Raw genomic sequence first — 17,039 nt, forward strand, 5'->3', positions numbered from 1 at the left:
TCATACTGGGGTCATTTTGACACCAAACAAAAACACCTTATTCCACCTATAGTAATTTGATAAATAGGACCTTTATTTTAATCTGGAGACATAATGACAAGTTATCCATACCACCAGAGGGTGGAGGGAGACCTGTATCAGTGATTTTGACCTGATCGTATGACTGTCTGCAAAACAAAAATTATCTTATTTTTGTGCATTTAAAAATCTGCCAATGGTAGACAAAGTTGATACAACTGAATATACATAGAGAGCTGTATTGGTGTGTACTTCTCAGAAAAGTAGTTATTCTGGGGGTAAATATTTGTTTAAGTATATGTTATAATCCAGGTTTCTCTGGAGACATAATATTAAATTATACATAACCTCAGAAGGTGGATGGGGACATGTATCAGTGATTTTGACTAGATATACAGTCTGGCTCCCCAGTGGGTGGACCTATGCCCTACCAGGCCCACCATGGCTGCGCCCCTGCCCAGCCATGTGAAATCCATAGATTAGGGCCGAATGAATTTATTTAAATGGACTGATTTCCTTATATGAATTCTAACTCACTTGAAATTATTGCATGTTGCGTTTAGATTTTCTTCAGTATATAAATACCAGAATATCGATAATATCCTCCAATATTCTATATGTGCAACTTGTTGTGGTATTTGGGTTGCTATAACATTTGGTTTGAAGGGACTGAGGATTTTGATATAATGTTTTAAGCATCCTGCCATAGACCCTACCGCTCCACTACTAGTGACGCTAAAGCTGGCTGTGGAGTAAGTAACTAATGGAAACTGAGCCACATTTTTGGTAATGTCTCTTAGGATCAATGGAATCGCTTTTTTTCTCTCAATAAAATTCAGTACATTTCAACTGCCCCCTTTTTACCACATAAATGTGACAAAATTAGTATTTACTTCAAAATATGTTCAACGAAATAAGCTACTAAAATCAAATGACGGTAAATCGGATTTTTTGTAATAACGTGGATTGTACTTTGAAAAAAAAAGTCTAGACACTCCTAGCAAAATTATAGCTTGAGAAATTGATATTGCTAAAAATCTTTTTTTTTTGTTTATTTTTGACCAATTGAAAACAATCGCAGTAAGGTACTTAATTGTTACCCAGACATGATTTGATGTCAAGATAAAAACGCCTGCATTGGACCTTTCATTTTCCTTTTTGAAGTAGCTGTGATTGACCGTGGTGGAGTGGGTTGGGCTTTGTTGGACAAGCTGAGAGCTATCAGAGATGAGTGCAAGTCATTCGCTTTGGCTTTTAATGTAATTGATGAGCAAATTGCAAAGCAGAGGACGAGGGACAACGGCGTGGACACCTCACGTTAAAGATTTTCCTAGGTCGATTTTTTAAAATTCTTTATTTCATTTTGACGTAAACGAGCTTGATGTGAGCAAGGGGGAAACAAGAGCACTTGTTTTTTTTAACCTTTCTCTCACCTTCACAGTGCACCTATCCACTATTTCACCTTTAGTTTAACTTATTTTGTGGTTCCTTGGATACTTTTGGCTTTCCAGCACGGCTTCACCTGGTCACCCTTTTACTGCAGTCTCACGAAACGGCACCAAGATTTCTTCCGCAACTTTAAAGCACTTCAGAGAAATCTACCAACAGGGAAAACATACTTTTGTCTTATACAAAGAAGCGCAAAAGTCACATAATGAGTCTCAAATCTGATTCTGAGCCGAACAACAATGTTGTATCCTTGGAAGAGGAGGTAAGGGGAAGATTAGTCCTTGGTGTTTTGTTGCGCACATTTTTATTGAGCGTGTCAGTTGTGTTTATCGCTTTTTTTCAGGTCTGAGGATTCCAAGAAGTCTTATTCCATTTTTAAGACTGATTTGCATAGTGTGTAAACTTGTAGCGCATGTATCTTCCTTTGTAGCCTACCTTCGTTGTATCTTACACGTCTGTAGGCCTTTTAAATTGCGCCATATAAATCCAAATGTTGGATTTGAAAGTAGGAATGAGGCTACTTTTAAAGAAATTACTCCGAATTCACGGTTTTCACACTTCAACATAGTACTTTGTTTTATTTTTGACCAAGTCAATATACCAAAAACACGTTGCCTTTTAGCATCGCATTTGACTCTTTAGGTGGATTGACACTATGCGACACACCTGTAACGTAGGGCTGGCTACCTTGTGGGAAAGCCAGCCTGCGATCAAACCACATATTGCTAAAATGTGAGTTACAATTTTTTCGTCTTGTAAAGGCAGAGTTTACGAGAGTTCAATACTTACAAACTAAAGGGAGGATTTCTGAAGTCGAAATATTATTTGCAAACAGTGGAAATCTCATCGTTTTATTAGTCAACCTTGACCTTGAGAGCATTTCAGAAAAAAAAGGTTGAATTTCGATTGTGTGGGATGTATGTTCAGCTTAGTCTTCCATTCCTAATTGAGACCTTAATTGCTGAACATTTGATTCCCCAATATTTTTTAAAGCATGAATTGGCTGCAACTGCGTTTTTATTAAATACTGCGTGTTTTGGAGGCTACTTCACTACTATGGGGAGGGTAATGCATAATCAAAATACACACTGCACATAATCTACAAGTAGGCCAACTGGAACATTCTGCAATTACTGCTATTCAATGGTCATTTAAGCAATAAGGCACAGGGGGTATGGGCTGTTTTTACACACGACGCAACGCTGAATGCCTGGATACAGCCCTTGGCAAGGTGACTTATTGCTATTATAAACTGGTTACCAAAGTAACAAATGTTTTGTCATACCTGTGGTATACCACGGCTGTCAGCCAATTAGCATTAAGTCCTTGAACTACCCAGTTTATAATTAAATATTCCCATAGTTTCTTGAAGACTTATTTGGGGCGGCAGGTTAGCCTAGTGGTTAGAGCGTTGGACTAGTAAAGGTTGCAAATTCAAATCCCCGAGCTGACAAGGTACAAATCTGTCGTTCTGCCCCTGAACAGGCAGTTTGGGCCGTCATTGAAAATAAGAATGTTCTTAACTGACTTGCCTAGTTAAATAAAGGTTAAAAAAAATTATTGTAGGCTATGCCGAATGAGCTTTAATAGGACAACTATTACCCCATGAAAATTGAAATGTTTTACTCCATTGTAAACAATTTATACTGTTAGCTTCAGTGTGTTAAACTTGAACTCATGGATTTTCATTATTTGCATCCATAGCTCAATCTATGAATTTGAGTAGTTTCTCCAGCCCCATCTCTTAGCTTTATAGTAAAAAAGTGGTGATACTGCTGTTTGGCTAAATTAATTTGAGATTGTGGCTTCAATGTGATATACAGTGCCTTCGGAAAGTTTAGACCACTTGACTTTTTCCAAGTTGTTACAATACTGCCTCATTCTAAAATTGATAACTTTATACATTTTAATCTACACAACACCCCATAATGACAAAGCAAAAAAGGTTTTTAGACATTGTGCAAATATATTTGGAAAGGCACATGCCTGTCCTATATAGGGTCCCACAGTTGACAGTGCATGTCAGAGCAAAAATCAAGCCATGAGGTTGAAGGAATTGTCCGTAGAGCTCAGACAGGATTGTGTCGAAGTACCCTTCCCCAGAACTGTGCCAAAACATTTCTGCAGTATTGATAGTCCCCAAGAAGTGTCCATTATTCTTCAATGGAAGAAGTTAAGGACCACCAATACTCTCCCTAGAGCTGGCCGCCCAGCCAAAGTGAGCAATCGGGGGAGAAGGGCCTTGGTCAGGGAGGTGTTGGTCACTGACAGAGCTCCAGCGTTCCTACGTGGAGATGGTTGCCCTTCTGGAATGTTCTCCCATCTCTTCAGCACTCCACCAGTTAGGCCTTCATGGTAGTGGCCAGACAGCACCTAAAGACTCTTAGACCTTGAGAAACAAGATTCTCTGGTCTGATGAAACCAATATTGAACTATTTTTCCTGAATGCCAAGCATCATGTCTAGCGGAAACCTGGCACCATCCCTACGGTGAAGCATGGTGGCGGTGGACACATGCTATGGGGATGTTATTCAGCGGCAGGGACTGAGACTAGTCAGGATCGAGGGAAAGATGAATGGAGCAAAGTACAGATCCTTGATTTGAAAATCTTGAACCTGATCGAACATCTCTGGAGAGACCTGAAAATAGCTGTGCAGCAATGCTCCACATCCAACCTGACAGAGTTTGAGAGGATCTGCAGAGAAGAATGGGAGAAACTCCCCAAATACAGGTGTGCCAAGCTTGTAGCCTCATACCCAAGAAGATTTGAGGCTGTAATTGTTGCCGGACGTGCTTAAACAAAGTACTGAGTAAAGGATTTGAATACTTATGTAAATGTGTTATTTCCATTTTTATTTCTAAAAATTGGTTTTAACTTTTTCATAATGGGGTATTGTGTGTAGATTGACAATTTAATACACTTTAAATTAAGGCTGTAAAATAACAATGTGGAAAAAGTCAAAGGGTCTGAATACTTTCCGAATGCACTGAATGACATGTCCTGTGTGGCGTGGCTGGTAGAGCATGTCCAGGGTTGTGGGTTCGATTCACATGGTGGACCAGTATAAAAATGTATTCAGTCACTACTGTAAGTCTTGCTAAATGACAAATGTTAATGAGGGCTATCTATTAGTGGGGATTCCTTTTAGACGTACACTACCGTTCAAAAGTTTGGGGTCACTTAGAAATTCTTTGTTTTTGAAAGCACATTTTGTCCATTTTTAAAATAACATCAAATTGATCAGAAATACACTGTAGAGATGTTTAATGTTGTAAATGACTATTGTAGCTGGAAACAGCTGATTGTACACCTATGTAGATATTCCATAAACAATCAGCTGTTTCCAGCTACAATAGTCATTTACAACATTAAACATCTCTACAGTGTATTTCTGATCAATTTGATGTTAATTTAATGGACAGAATGTTCTTTCAAAAACAAGGACATTTCTAAGTGACCCCAAACTTTTGAACGGTTGTGTACAGTACCAGTCAATAGTTTGGACAGCTATTCATTCCAGGGTTTTTCTTTGTACTATTTTCTACATTGTAGAATAATATTGAGGACACAAACTATGAAATAAACAAATCAAAATATATTTGCGGTTGTTCAAATAGGCACCCTTTGCCTTGATTAAAGCTTTGCACACTCTTGGCATTCTGTCAGCCAGCTTCGAGGTAGTTACCTGCAATGCATTTCAATTAACTTTGCCTTGTTAATTTGTGGAATTTCTTTACTTCGTGCATTTGAGCCACTCAGTTGTGTTGTGACAAGGTAGTGGTGGTATACAGAAGATGGCCCTATTTGATGAAAGACCCAGTCCATATTATGGCAAGAACAGCACAAATAAGCAAAGAGAAACGACAGCCCATTACTTTGACTGACCATGTCTTAATCAGGAAAATGTAAAGAACTTTGAACGTTTCTTCAAGTGCAGTCACAAACCATCAAGCGCTATGATGAAACTGGCTCTCATGAGGGCCGCCACAGGAAAGACCCAGAGTTACCTCTGCTGCGGAGGATAAGTTCATTTGAGTTACCAGCCTCAAATTGCAGCCCAAATAAATGAGTTCAAGTAACAGATGCATCTCAATATCAACTGTTCAGGGGAGACTGGGTGAATCAGGCCTTCATGGTTGAATTGCTGCAAAGAAACCACTACTAAAGGACACCAGTAAGAAGAGACTTGTGTCAAACTCTAGCAATGGACATTAGACCGGTGGAAATCTGTCCTTTTTGGTTCCAACCGCTGTGTCTTTGTGAGACGCAGGGTAGATGACCGGAACTCTGCATGGAGCTGTGGGGGTGCTTTGCTGGTGACCCTGTCAGTGATTTATTTAGAATTTAAAGCACGCTTAACCAGCATGGCTACCACTGCATTCTGCAGCAATACGCCATCCCATCTGGGTTGCGCTTAGTCCTGCTATCATTTGTTTTTCAACAGGACAATCGCCGTACACACCTCCAGACTGTAAGGGCTATTTGAACAAGAATTAGTGATGGAGTGCTGCATCAGATGACCTGGCCTCCACAATCCCCCAACCTCAACCCAGTTTGGGATGAGTTGGAAAAGCAGCCAACGAGCTCAGCATATGTGTGAACTCCAAGACTGTTAGAAAAGCATTCCTTGTGAAGCTGGTTGAGAGAATGCCAAGAGTGTGCAAAGCTGTCATTAATGCAAAGATTGGCTACTTTTGGACACTCTAAAATGCGTTTTGATTTGTTAAACACTTTGTTTGGGTTACTACATGATTCCATGTGTTAATAGTTTTGATGCCTTCATTCTACCGTGTAGAAAATATTTTAAAAAATAAACCCTTGAATGAGTGTTTCCAAACTTGAGTGGTACTGTATATCGTTTAATCTGCATACTGTCCAGCCTTGGCCCTTGAATATATTGCTACAGTGATGAAACTGCACAGCTTTGGTCCAGTGGAAGCTCTTGAATCCACTGCCAGCCCTGTCAAGCAATTACGCCTACAAAAACCAATGTAAAATCCTCCAGTAGGAGGCAGTATAATAATTTGTTTTCCACTTGAGTTCAAGCTACCCATTGTGCTGAGGCTGTTGCGACCTTGCTCATGGAAATGTTTCAGGCCCTGTATGCTTTTTGGCTCTTTTGTCAAAAGCCAATGAAGTGACTGTAGAATAATTGGATGAATATGACTATTTTGGTGAGTTTCATGTTACTTCAAAGTTAACACCTAGATTTCAGTTCATTATGCTTTGTCTTACCGGATAAACAAAATTTAGTAGTCATTATATCCTCAGACTTGTCCTCGGTGATCTGAAGTCAGCTTTTGGACCAGTGGTACTGTTCTTGTTTCATAGGGCTTACTGCTGTAAATATCCTCCAGTGTACAGGTAATCTCTAAGGCTGCAGTACCTGTAGCCTACAGCCCAATCTCAAATAGACAACTAAACCCTAAACACTTGTGGAGATCTGAAAGGATGAAATATGGTAATGGCTCCCCCTGGTAGTTTAGGGAGAAGTTTCACTGTATTGCTCATACCAATCAAATCCTTACCCCAAGTGTTGGCCCTAGGGGAAAGGTCAACCATTTCCTATTTTAATTTGAGTAGAAAATGTGTGCAAAATGTCACTTGTGAATTTCTTCACAAACTGCAATGAGATCTGTATTTTAATTTACCATCTGAACATTGCACGCATTAAAGCTGGAATCCACATTACGGGAAACGGCGCACTGTTCACCCCAGCACCTTCTTTTTTTTGTTTATGAAACTGAGGGGAGGACCATTTTTAGAATTGTGGTTTAAAAAATTTAAACGCAATACATAATCTGCTGTTCTATCGCTCATGCAATGATTTCTGAGGGCAAAGTCTTCGTTGTTTTCTTTGTTGTAATATCGGAAATTGGTGTGGCAGTTTCACCATTACTGATTCCAGCTTTAAGATTAACTTTTTTCTCTGAATTGCTAGATGGGTGTTAGTTACTGTGCTGCTATCGTAATTACCCTTGTTAGAAAATCAATTGATCGTGTTCTCCCAGGAATAATATACTCATGGTGTCTGAAGTGTTGAGTAATTTCCAGTGTATTGGTGGAAATTACCCTCTGTCCTGAATAAGGAAAACGCATCTCTTGGTATTGCCTTTTGTGTGTGCACGCATCCTTAGCCTCCCTTTTAATGTCCAGGAACCTCAACCATATACTTGGCTAGGTTCTGAAATAGCCTTTCTAAATGTTTTTTCTAGATTCCTCACATCCTCTGTCTGAAATCTGTGATGCCGATTTGGTCTAAAATTAGATGCCATTCACCCTTGTTGTGTTTAATCGGCAGGTTCAATTTAACAAGTATCAGTTCCCTTTGGCTGAAGTTGCCATAATTTCCCCAAAAGGCCTGTTAATATGAGCCCTAGGTGGTGTTCACATTTATTCCTTCGAAAGCCTGGCGTTCACTTGTTCTCATCCTATCTAGTGCAAAAAAAAAATTGTCACAGATTAGCTGTACATTGGCAGAAGTCTCTGAATACCTGTATATTAGTGAAATTTATGAAAATGTCATTTTTTCTAAAGTAAGCCTCAGTGAAAAATGCTACAGAAGGTAAGAATATAAAACCTGAAATTAAACAGCTGGGGTGACTTCACACAAGGCAATATACACACTTCTGTAGCCTTTTAAGGTGCTGAGTGAGTGTTAAAGGCTCAAAGCTGTACCCAAATTAAGCTTGAAGTTCAACTTGTATTCATTGTTGTGAATTGAAATGATTGTATCAATGCTGATAGTTGTAATTGCTAGATTTTCGCTTTCAATATCAAATGTATACCTCTTCTGAGGCGTCTGTGCTTCAGCTAGTAAACTCTGCTTCTCATGTGCATTGGTTGGCTTCTTCATGCATTCTGACATAAGTTGTGTGATCTGGAATTTGAAGCTACATAAGAAATAGGCTACTTGACCTATTGAGCTAATAAAAAAGGAAATCGACAAATTATAACTATTGAACATATAAACTTAGCTCATTTGAATCAAAGTAGGGTTGTTTCTTTAAGGGTGTTAAGTCTTGCTCTTTTCATTCAATTCCATGCCTGCCTCACTCGGGGCGGCAGGGTAGCCTAGTGGTTAGAGCGTTGGACTAGTAACTGAAAGGTTGCAGCAAGATCTAATTCCCGAGCTGACAAGGTACAAATGTTCTGACCCTGAACAAGGCAGTTAACCCACTGTTCCTAGGCTGTCATTGAAAATAAGAATTTGTTCTTAACTGACTTGCCTAGTTAAAAAATATAAAATAAACTCAAACATTGGTTTCTGAACCCCAAAAACATTAGTCCTGTTGCCAGGACAAAATGTGTTCAAAAGCATAAAAACTAGCATAGCCAGGTTTTAAATTGGGGGTATGCATATTGCCTCGACCCTCACTCTTGGATGATCTCTTGTGATTTTTATACCCTACTATGGCAACCTCATCTGACTTTTTTTTTTTTTTTTTTTTTTTTAGTAGCGTGTGTCTCAAGTTAGCATTTTGTGTTTCCAGGTACGAACTCTCTTTGTCAGCGGCCTTCCAGTTGATATCAAGCCACGGGAACTCTACCTGCTCTTCAGACCATTCAAGGTAGGCCAGAATATTTTGTCAAATGTCTGAAACTATTAGTTTTTTCCTGATTCACCTTATTGACATGCTTAATAAGTGTGTCCAGCTTGTCGAGTTCGGTGTTCTTGTGACTTACATGGTGTTTGTGGTTTTACTTGCATTTACAGGGTTATGAAGGATCCCTTATTAAGTTGACTTCAAAGCAGGTGAGACTATGTCCATATGAGAGGTACAAAGGGAGCGAGGATGCTTGTAGTTGATTGTACTGTAGATTTGCGATTTTATACCTTCAAGTGATGCTCTAGTAGCCTAAATAGTAGATGTTTCCTTTGGTTCATTCCTTCATTATTGCTGCTAACAGACACCATTGTTTGCATGTGGAAATGTAACGGTGTACCTTTTAGCCAATCTAAGAGTCATCAGTCTTCTCCCTGTATTGTTTCTGATGCTCTGTTCTCTCGCTCTCTCTTCCAGCCTGTCGGGTTTGTTACCTTTGACAACCGGACAGGTGCTGAAGCTGCGAAGAACGCATTAAATGTAAGCAGTCATTCAGCCATTAATAAGTGGACGTGAGGCTATCCCTGAATTGTTGAGTAATCCTCTTCAACCTTTGGGGATTTGTTTTCATGCTGAACTGCAGGTTGACACCTTGACATAGGAACTGAATGTTGACCTTGACTTCAATTCCAATATGCAAGATTGTTGGGTCACGACTGCCCACTACGGAAGACTCAATTGTCTACTTACCATAAGGCAGTTGAAATGTGACAAGATGGCTGTTTTTACTGTGATATATTTTACCTCGATGGTTCAACTAATGTAGTCATGTATAACCAGTCAACTGAAAGGCCTCCTTTTCCATATTGACCAGAAGCTCTACCACCCCCCCAACCCCCTCTCCCTATAAGTGTTTTCCTCAATGGGCTCTTCTGAAGAGTTGCTGTGGTACAGTAATTTGACCTGCATGCATGTGAGCAGACTAAAGAGCACTTTGCACCTCTTCTCAGAGTATAGTCCCACCACCCCCTTACAGTGTTCACTATCTCTCTCTAGGGGATCCGTTTTGACCCCGAGAGTCCCCAGACCCTGCGCTTAGAGTTCGCTAAAGCCAACACGAAGATGGCAAAGAGTAAGCTGATGGCCACACCGAACCCCTCAAATATCCACCCAGCTCTAGGAGCACACTTCATTGCACGGGACCCATGTAAGTGTGCGGCTCTACCCTAGAAACACTCACCACGCGGACATAGGCTTCCCCCAATCCTCCTTTCCCCCCTCTCCTTTTAGAATATGCACTACAGACAATGCTGGATCAACTAACTCACCTCTACACCTCAAGTAGATTGTAGTTTTATCTCGGCTGGTCAGGCACAACTAGGTAGTGCACAATGTTTCACTTCAATTAAATTCACCTCGATTGTTGGAACCAGGACTAAGAGGGGTCCTCCAGTGGTTATTGCTTAATCTGCAGCACCAGGGTTTTTAATCCCATGCACCTGTGCTTTGCTCCCCCAAACACTGTTAAATCCACACTTTAAATAGTCTCGGCTCTCATCCTCATTGACGGGTCTCCCAGAAGTAAGGCGCGGTGAAAGAGATAATTGTTCTAGTCAGACTAGCAGGACATGGATCCAGTTTGAATACTTGACCCAATACATCCTCCTGCCCTTATTCATGGATCACTGCTCTAACATATTTACACAGGTGTGAACAATTTGGTTGGGAACTTGATTTCACACATATTCCGTTAATTCAAAAATCTGGAGGCCAGTTACGTTTTCCAACTTTTTAAACATGGCCATTGTCCTGAGTCATTTAGGCACCAAAAGGGAGCAAATGCTTTTGAAATGAGAAGATGCTAACTGATATCTCCCTAAAGTTATCTTTTTGTCCCCCCCTCCAAGAAATTCCCAAATTGATATCAGAACTACTATGCATTTGAGCATATTTTTTTCTCCATAGATGACCTAACAGGGGCAGCACTGATCCCGGCCTCTCCCGAGGCGTGGGCCCCTTACCCACTGTACACCACGGAGCTTCCCCCTGGGCTCCCCCATGCTGCCTTCACCTACCCGGCCGCTGCCGCTGCTGCCGCAGCCCTCCACGCCCAGGTGAGGGACCAACCGGTGGGTCTACTGCCCCTTCAACATCTCTCTCTCTCTCTTACCATCCCTTGCTATATGTGTAGCATATGATTACGGAACATGCATGGATACACATCAGGATTGGGCTCAATCCCAAATAAAATTGGATAATCATTCTTGATAGTTCCATTTCAATCGTCTGACATAAGGAACCAGTAGTGAGCTTATCCACCCTTAAACATGCACAACCTGACACTGTATTGTTCAACATGACAGGGGATCCATTCTGTGCATTTGGGAGGGCTTGTTGCCAAGCCCGCTGACTGCCTGTCTTGCATACTGTAAGAAACCACACCAGTGGAGTAAAATAAGGGTCCAACCTCTGTCTGCTTCACTCCTTTCGTAAAATTCCTCACAACAACATTCCTGTGCACGGGATTCGTTGCTAAGAGATCACAACAGAGAAAATCTGTTTTTAATTGGCTCTCAGGTTGGATTATGCATTGGTCGTTGAGTGAATCTGTTGCCCATAAAGTCCTGTAAAACGTTAGCTAAGCCTCTCCACTGTTTTGGCTGTTTCTATGACCTCCTAAAACGAGTGAGTGAGGACAGTCTTGACAGCACTGCTCAGATAGAGCATTGTTTTATTCACAATGAACTCTGACCCTCAAGTATGATACATGGAATTATGAGGTGTCATTAAATACGGGGTGTTTCTTGTGTAGGGAATCTGAATTAAATGAATTTGCTTGCTTCGCCCCTAGATATGCATTTTGATGGCTTTGTCACAAGTACAATATCATACATTCTTATACTGTAAGATAATAGAATGTGTCTCATCACTCTGGTGACTAGAGTGGTATGACTCTAAATGATGTTCATTGTAAACCTTTAATCGGTTGTGACTGGTTGTCCTGCGAACCAGCTCTCGGTGAGCAGACCAATCGTTTGGTTGGCTCTGGCATTCCTGCAAATTTCCGTAGCAATAACTCAATGCGAGTTAAAGGTCAAAGCTGTGTAGGGGTTGACTGTTTTCTACCTGCCAGCACATATCATCCTGACTCTGTACTTCAGGGCTACAATGTACCTGAAGTCTTGGGCATGTTGTGTTCCCTGTAGCTGTTCCCTTTGCTTTTACAAATATTCTGGTTTCTTTTCTCACTCACACATTCAATTGCAGTTTTCCATGGGTGGCATTGTACTAACTGTTCCCTTAATAGTTGTGGAATACACACCAATTGGAAACCTTCCTGGAAACCACAGTATATCATGTCGATGGCCGGCTGCAAAAGAGACCATTAAAGGTGAAAGTGCAGTCAAATCTCAGTAACTGTAAAGTTCAGTGAGGTGAATGAGGGCATCCATGCATCATTCATTCCCCTCAATGTGCATAGGTAATCAAAGTCTTAGGTCAGAGGGCCTTTTGTTATGTAATGTGTAGCGCCTGCAGAGCTAAGCCCCCAAATTCCACAAGTTCACTTATGAGATGCTGTGTATTTGTAGTAGTCACCAACCTTGGTCCTGGAGAACTACAATGCATTTGTATCACATAAGATTTTATTTGTCACATGCGCCAACTACAACAAACTGAAATGCTTACTTATAAGCCCTTAACGAACAATGCCGTTTTCAGAAACATAAGAGTTAAAAAAAAACATTAAAATTAGTAAATATTTTAAGTAACAAGGCTACCAGTACAGAGTCAATGTGCCGGGGTACAGGTTAGTAGAGGTAATTGACGTAATATGTACATTATGGGTAAAGTGACTATGCATAGATGATAAACGGCGAGTAACAGCCCAGCACCAAAACGACATTTTGTGAACACTGGTATCTGGGAAATAGCTCAGCCTCACCCTCCCTCTTTTTCATTATGATTGAAAAGACAACTGATGCTAGATCTGCCTTGTTTAGTGCTGGCTGGAACAAAAGCCTGCACACCCTGTAGCTCTGTTTACTGTAGTAAAACCACCTCCCTCACAGTTGATAGGAATAGAGGGATGCTACCCCTAGATGCTGATCTTGAGACAGTTTTGCATTTTGCTAATGGTTAGGATTAGGGGAGATGCTGATCCCCTAGATTTGAATTGCAGGTGGCTGGTAGCACCTTAATTGGGGAGGACGGGCTCCTAGTAATGTCTGGAATGGAATAGATGCAATGGTGTTGATACCATTCCATTTACTCCATTTGAGCTTCCCTCCCCTCAGCAGCCTCCTGTTATCTGTTCCTTGGGGGAAACTTCCCCCTGTGGCTAATAGCTCTGCTACTTGAACTTTGACCCAACAATGGTGGCTGCTCATTGATGGGCTCCCTCATACATTAACAGGCTCCCTCTCATTCTATTTGCATAGGAAGTTAATTGTTAAGTCTATTTTCCAAGCCCAGCGGGGCCCGAGGAATGTGGGGCATTCTGAGGGGCGCGTTCCGGGGGGAAAAAATAATGCAACATGACCACAGGGTATGGAAGTGCTGAACACATTGTCTGGTGTTCTCCTACCGGTGCCCTTGGCTGGAACACAAAGGTCTGATGCGTGGCACTGTCCAATGGGAGACAGGAAAACAACTAATGGCGACGTGGTGAAAGCTACAGAAATTGGGTCTGAAAACAGTAGCTTTCCTGTACAGCTCAGTGGATGGTTTGTAGAGTAGACTGACACTAATGCCCTCTGGCGTGTGGAGTTGTACTGTAGGTTAAATGTCTTGTCAGTGAAAGTCAATTATTTGAACTTGGAGCACCCCCAGACTAGATCCTCTTTTGATTATTTCTGCTGTTCTCCCCATTTTTAGTACCTCTGTGACTAAAACAACATTCCTTACTCCAGGATACTTCAACTGGTGACTATCCGGGAGAATAAAGAAAAAGGAGCACTCTGTTGCTGTGTAAATCAGATTTATTGACCGAACAAACAATGGATACTCTGTAACAATTGAATGTCTGTAAAGTGTTTGAAGCAATATTCACATAACCAAGTATTTGGTAACCCTGAAAGTAATTGTCTCTTAAGGTGATCAGAAGAATACTAGGCCAGTATTTCACCTGGGTTGTGTTCATTAGGCAGCACATGGAAGAAAACGGACCAACGGAGAGACTACCTTGTCTAATAAATCAAATGCGGAACATGACCCAAGCATGGGCTTTTCTGCTGGAGTGCCCTATAAGTCTGCTTTGTATTCCCCAGATGCGTTGGTACCCGTCCCCATCTGAAACCTCACAACCAGGATGGAAATCCCGTCAGTTCTGTTAAGTGTTTAGTAAGTATGACCCATCCCAAGAAGCCTAGCTAAACTGTCTGCATCCGAAATGGCACCCTATTACTTACTACACAACTTTTGACAAGGGCCTACATAGGAAGTAGTGCACTGAAGAGAATAGGGTGGGTGCCCTTTCAGACTCATCCCATGTCATGATTTCTTGAGCTTTCACACGTGAGGCTTTCAGTTGGCTAATTTGTATGGACTTGCAAAACTGTTTTTAAACCATTTTCTCGCTCTCCCCAGATCCCATTCAGTACCTGAAGGTTTTTGTTTTTCCCCTCAGAGCAGAGTAAAGGTATTCTGAACTCAATTGAATTTAAATCCGGTTTATTTAACGGACATTAAGGTGCATTACCGATGTTGCTTTCCTCGCAGAAAAATGGAGAGGAGGATTTTGAGACCGTGGAAACATGTTGCGGACGACAATCTGAAGCAGAAGACAATCTGACTTTTTGGCCTTTGACGGTACAGCCCCCCCCCCCCCCAAAAAAAGTGTGCGCAGTCTTTTCTCGAAGTGGACCTAACTCTGTGCTGAAACTATCAAGCTGCTCTCTATTGGATGTGGGTGGGACTCAACAATCAATCCATGTTGAGGTATTCGGCATGAATTAGAAATCCAAAAATTTTGTCATTTCGTATTGCTTATGTTGCCATAATAGCGAGAGGTCTCGGCGGACCCCTACAGTATGTTTTCATTATTCTTAGTCTCGCTTCTTTGAAGATTACCTTGGATTGAGTTGCTTACGATGTTACCTGCGAAGTAGATGCAGACATCTTGTTACTTGTAATTTTTGTTTTTTTCTTTGTTCAGAATGGATAATGTATGCACTGGGTTTTCTTTTTCTTCCTCTGATCTTTAACTGTAAACCTGTCCAAGAATGCTGACGCTGTCTGTAACCTTGGACCTTTTGAATGCAACCTCTAATGACCCAGTTTTGCCAAAATATCTATCTGTTTAGATTATATTTGAACAAAAAAGTGAGTACAAGTATTTTTGTACATTTGTGTAATGAGTATTTATGCATTTTTTTTGTGCAATTTAAAGAAGTAATCTGTATAAGTTGATGTTTAGTCTGCCCTTGTGGGTTTCTTTGGTGTTATTTTTGATGGATGTTGAATCCTGTCTATAATATCCTGTTTTGAAGTAGAACAAAAGTGCAATTTTCTTTGGCTTGGTGTTAAATACTGAAATATTCTGACCGTGGCAGTCAGAACTGCCACTGTACATGGACTGCTAACATGAGATTGCTGTAAAACAAAATGCTGATCATTCAGAATGTGAAACTGGATAATAAATGGATTGATCTGAAGCGTTTTCTTTTTTTAAACACAACGGACTGATCAAATGTTACCTCAACTGAAGGATGGAACATGATGGATCTGAACATAAATGTACACTTTGAATTGGGCACTTTTGGTTTCTGGTGGTCCCCCATGATGTCCTTGGATTGTATTTCTTTCTTTCTAGCCTTTGGGTCTTTGTTATAATAAATGCATAGGAGCAGTTGTAGTGCTCTGGGGACTTAAATCGTAACTTTAAAAAATCTACTCAAACATGTGCCAGTTCACGCAAAAGTTGTCATTAATAAAAACTGATGTGAGAATGTGCTTAATGCCCCGCAAACTTTAGACTGTGCATATGCACGATGTAGTGGTTGAATTGCAAGCAGACAGTACTTTGTGAAAAGGGGTTATGCCATGATTAGGCTTTTTTTTTTTTTTTTACTGGAAAATATAGTAAAAATATGCTGTCGTTAGTGAGAAGAGTGTTTGCAATCTAAAATAATTAGCAGAATAACTTGACTGACGCTTTCATACTCCTGACACAGCCAAAAAATAAGGTACTTCACAATTGTAAATGGCTAAGTATTTAGTGATCCGACCTGGACCATGGTTTAAACAATAGGCTGCAGTTGAACTTCAGAACAGTTCACCTTTTCCATTGATGTATGAAGGCTACTACTGTGTAAGTACCTTAATTTCATATTTCTGGAGTAGACATTTCAGTATTTGTGGTCAGTCCAGCATAGGTTGAGAGAAATGGATTCAAACATGCTACTGACAGGTCCACAAATGATTTAGATTTTCAAAATCTAAGTCCTTTTCCAAATACAGCGTAAATTACTGCAAAGGTGAAACATTCTGCCAAAATGAGGATGCAGTGTTTCAGCTTCGAGGTTTAATAAATTATCCATACACACACATCCAACACCACTCTGACAGTGATTGTGACAAATGATTGTGGTTCTGAAATGAATGAGGTAAAACTTAGACTATAGCACTGCTCTACATGACTAACAAGCTTGTACGTTACAGTACAGGCTATACACTGTAGCAGGAAGTTTGTGCACATGGCAATAACCTACACAGACTATGGAACTTGTAGACATGGTAAACTTAGAACATCTAATGTAAACAGTGCAGTATTGTATGTCTACGCAACATTAACCATGATCGTTGTACACAGAAAATTGCCTACCACCACAGAAATGCTAACTAACAGCTAATTGCTAACAGGCATGCTAAATACTAATTCATTCTGAATGGAAATGCTACCACTAGGGGAGATGGCTAACAAGCTCAACGTAAATGGTGATTAGAACAATAGGCGATGTGCTCTGAAAGTGAGACCTCTTACGTCACTTTTCGATGTATGTACAAAATATCAGACAGCAAAGGTA

The 17,039-nt window shown here is 40.7% G+C and overlaps 1 protein-coding gene across 4 annotated transcripts; it reads left to right on the plus strand.

Annotated features, from left to right (window-relative positions):
* Nucleotides 1–740: 740 nt before the first annotated feature.
* rbpms2a (RNA binding protein, mRNA processing factor 2a) lies at nucleotides 741–15,668 on the plus strand. 4 transcript variants are annotated; one of them, XR_005037045.2, is made up of 9 exons: nucleotides 741–1,729; nucleotides 8,962–9,039; nucleotides 9,186–9,224; nucleotides 9,493–9,555; nucleotides 10,072–10,222; nucleotides 10,981–11,144; nucleotides 14,283–14,355; nucleotides 14,602–14,653; nucleotides 14,734–15,668. XR_005037045.2 is itself a non-coding variant. In XM_036950411.2 (8 exons), the coding sequence occupies exons 1-7, from the start codon at nucleotides 1,673–1,675 to the stop codon at nucleotides 14,346–14,348; spliced, it is 618 nt and encodes a 205-aa protein (XP_036806306.1). In that variant the 5' UTR covers nucleotides 741–1,672; the 3' UTR covers nucleotides 14,349–14,355; nucleotides 14,602–15,668. The 4 variants fall into 4 exon arrangements, 2 of the variants coding, with proteins under 2 accessions (XP_036806306.1, XP_021420615.1); XR_005037046.2 differs by having other exon boundaries at nucleotides 10,981–11,129; XM_036950411.2 differs by having other exon boundaries at nucleotides 14,602–15,668.
* The last annotated feature ends 1,371 nt before the right edge of the window (nucleotides 15,669–17,039 follow it).

This window comes from Oncorhynchus mykiss, chromosome 2 (assembly GCF_057628025.1).
Source record: "Oncorhynchus mykiss isolate SJ-2025 chromosome 2, ASM5762802v1, whole genome shotgun sequence".
Classification (NCBI taxonomy): domain Eukaryota; kingdom Metazoa; phylum Chordata; class Actinopteri; order Salmoniformes; family Salmonidae; genus Oncorhynchus; species Oncorhynchus mykiss.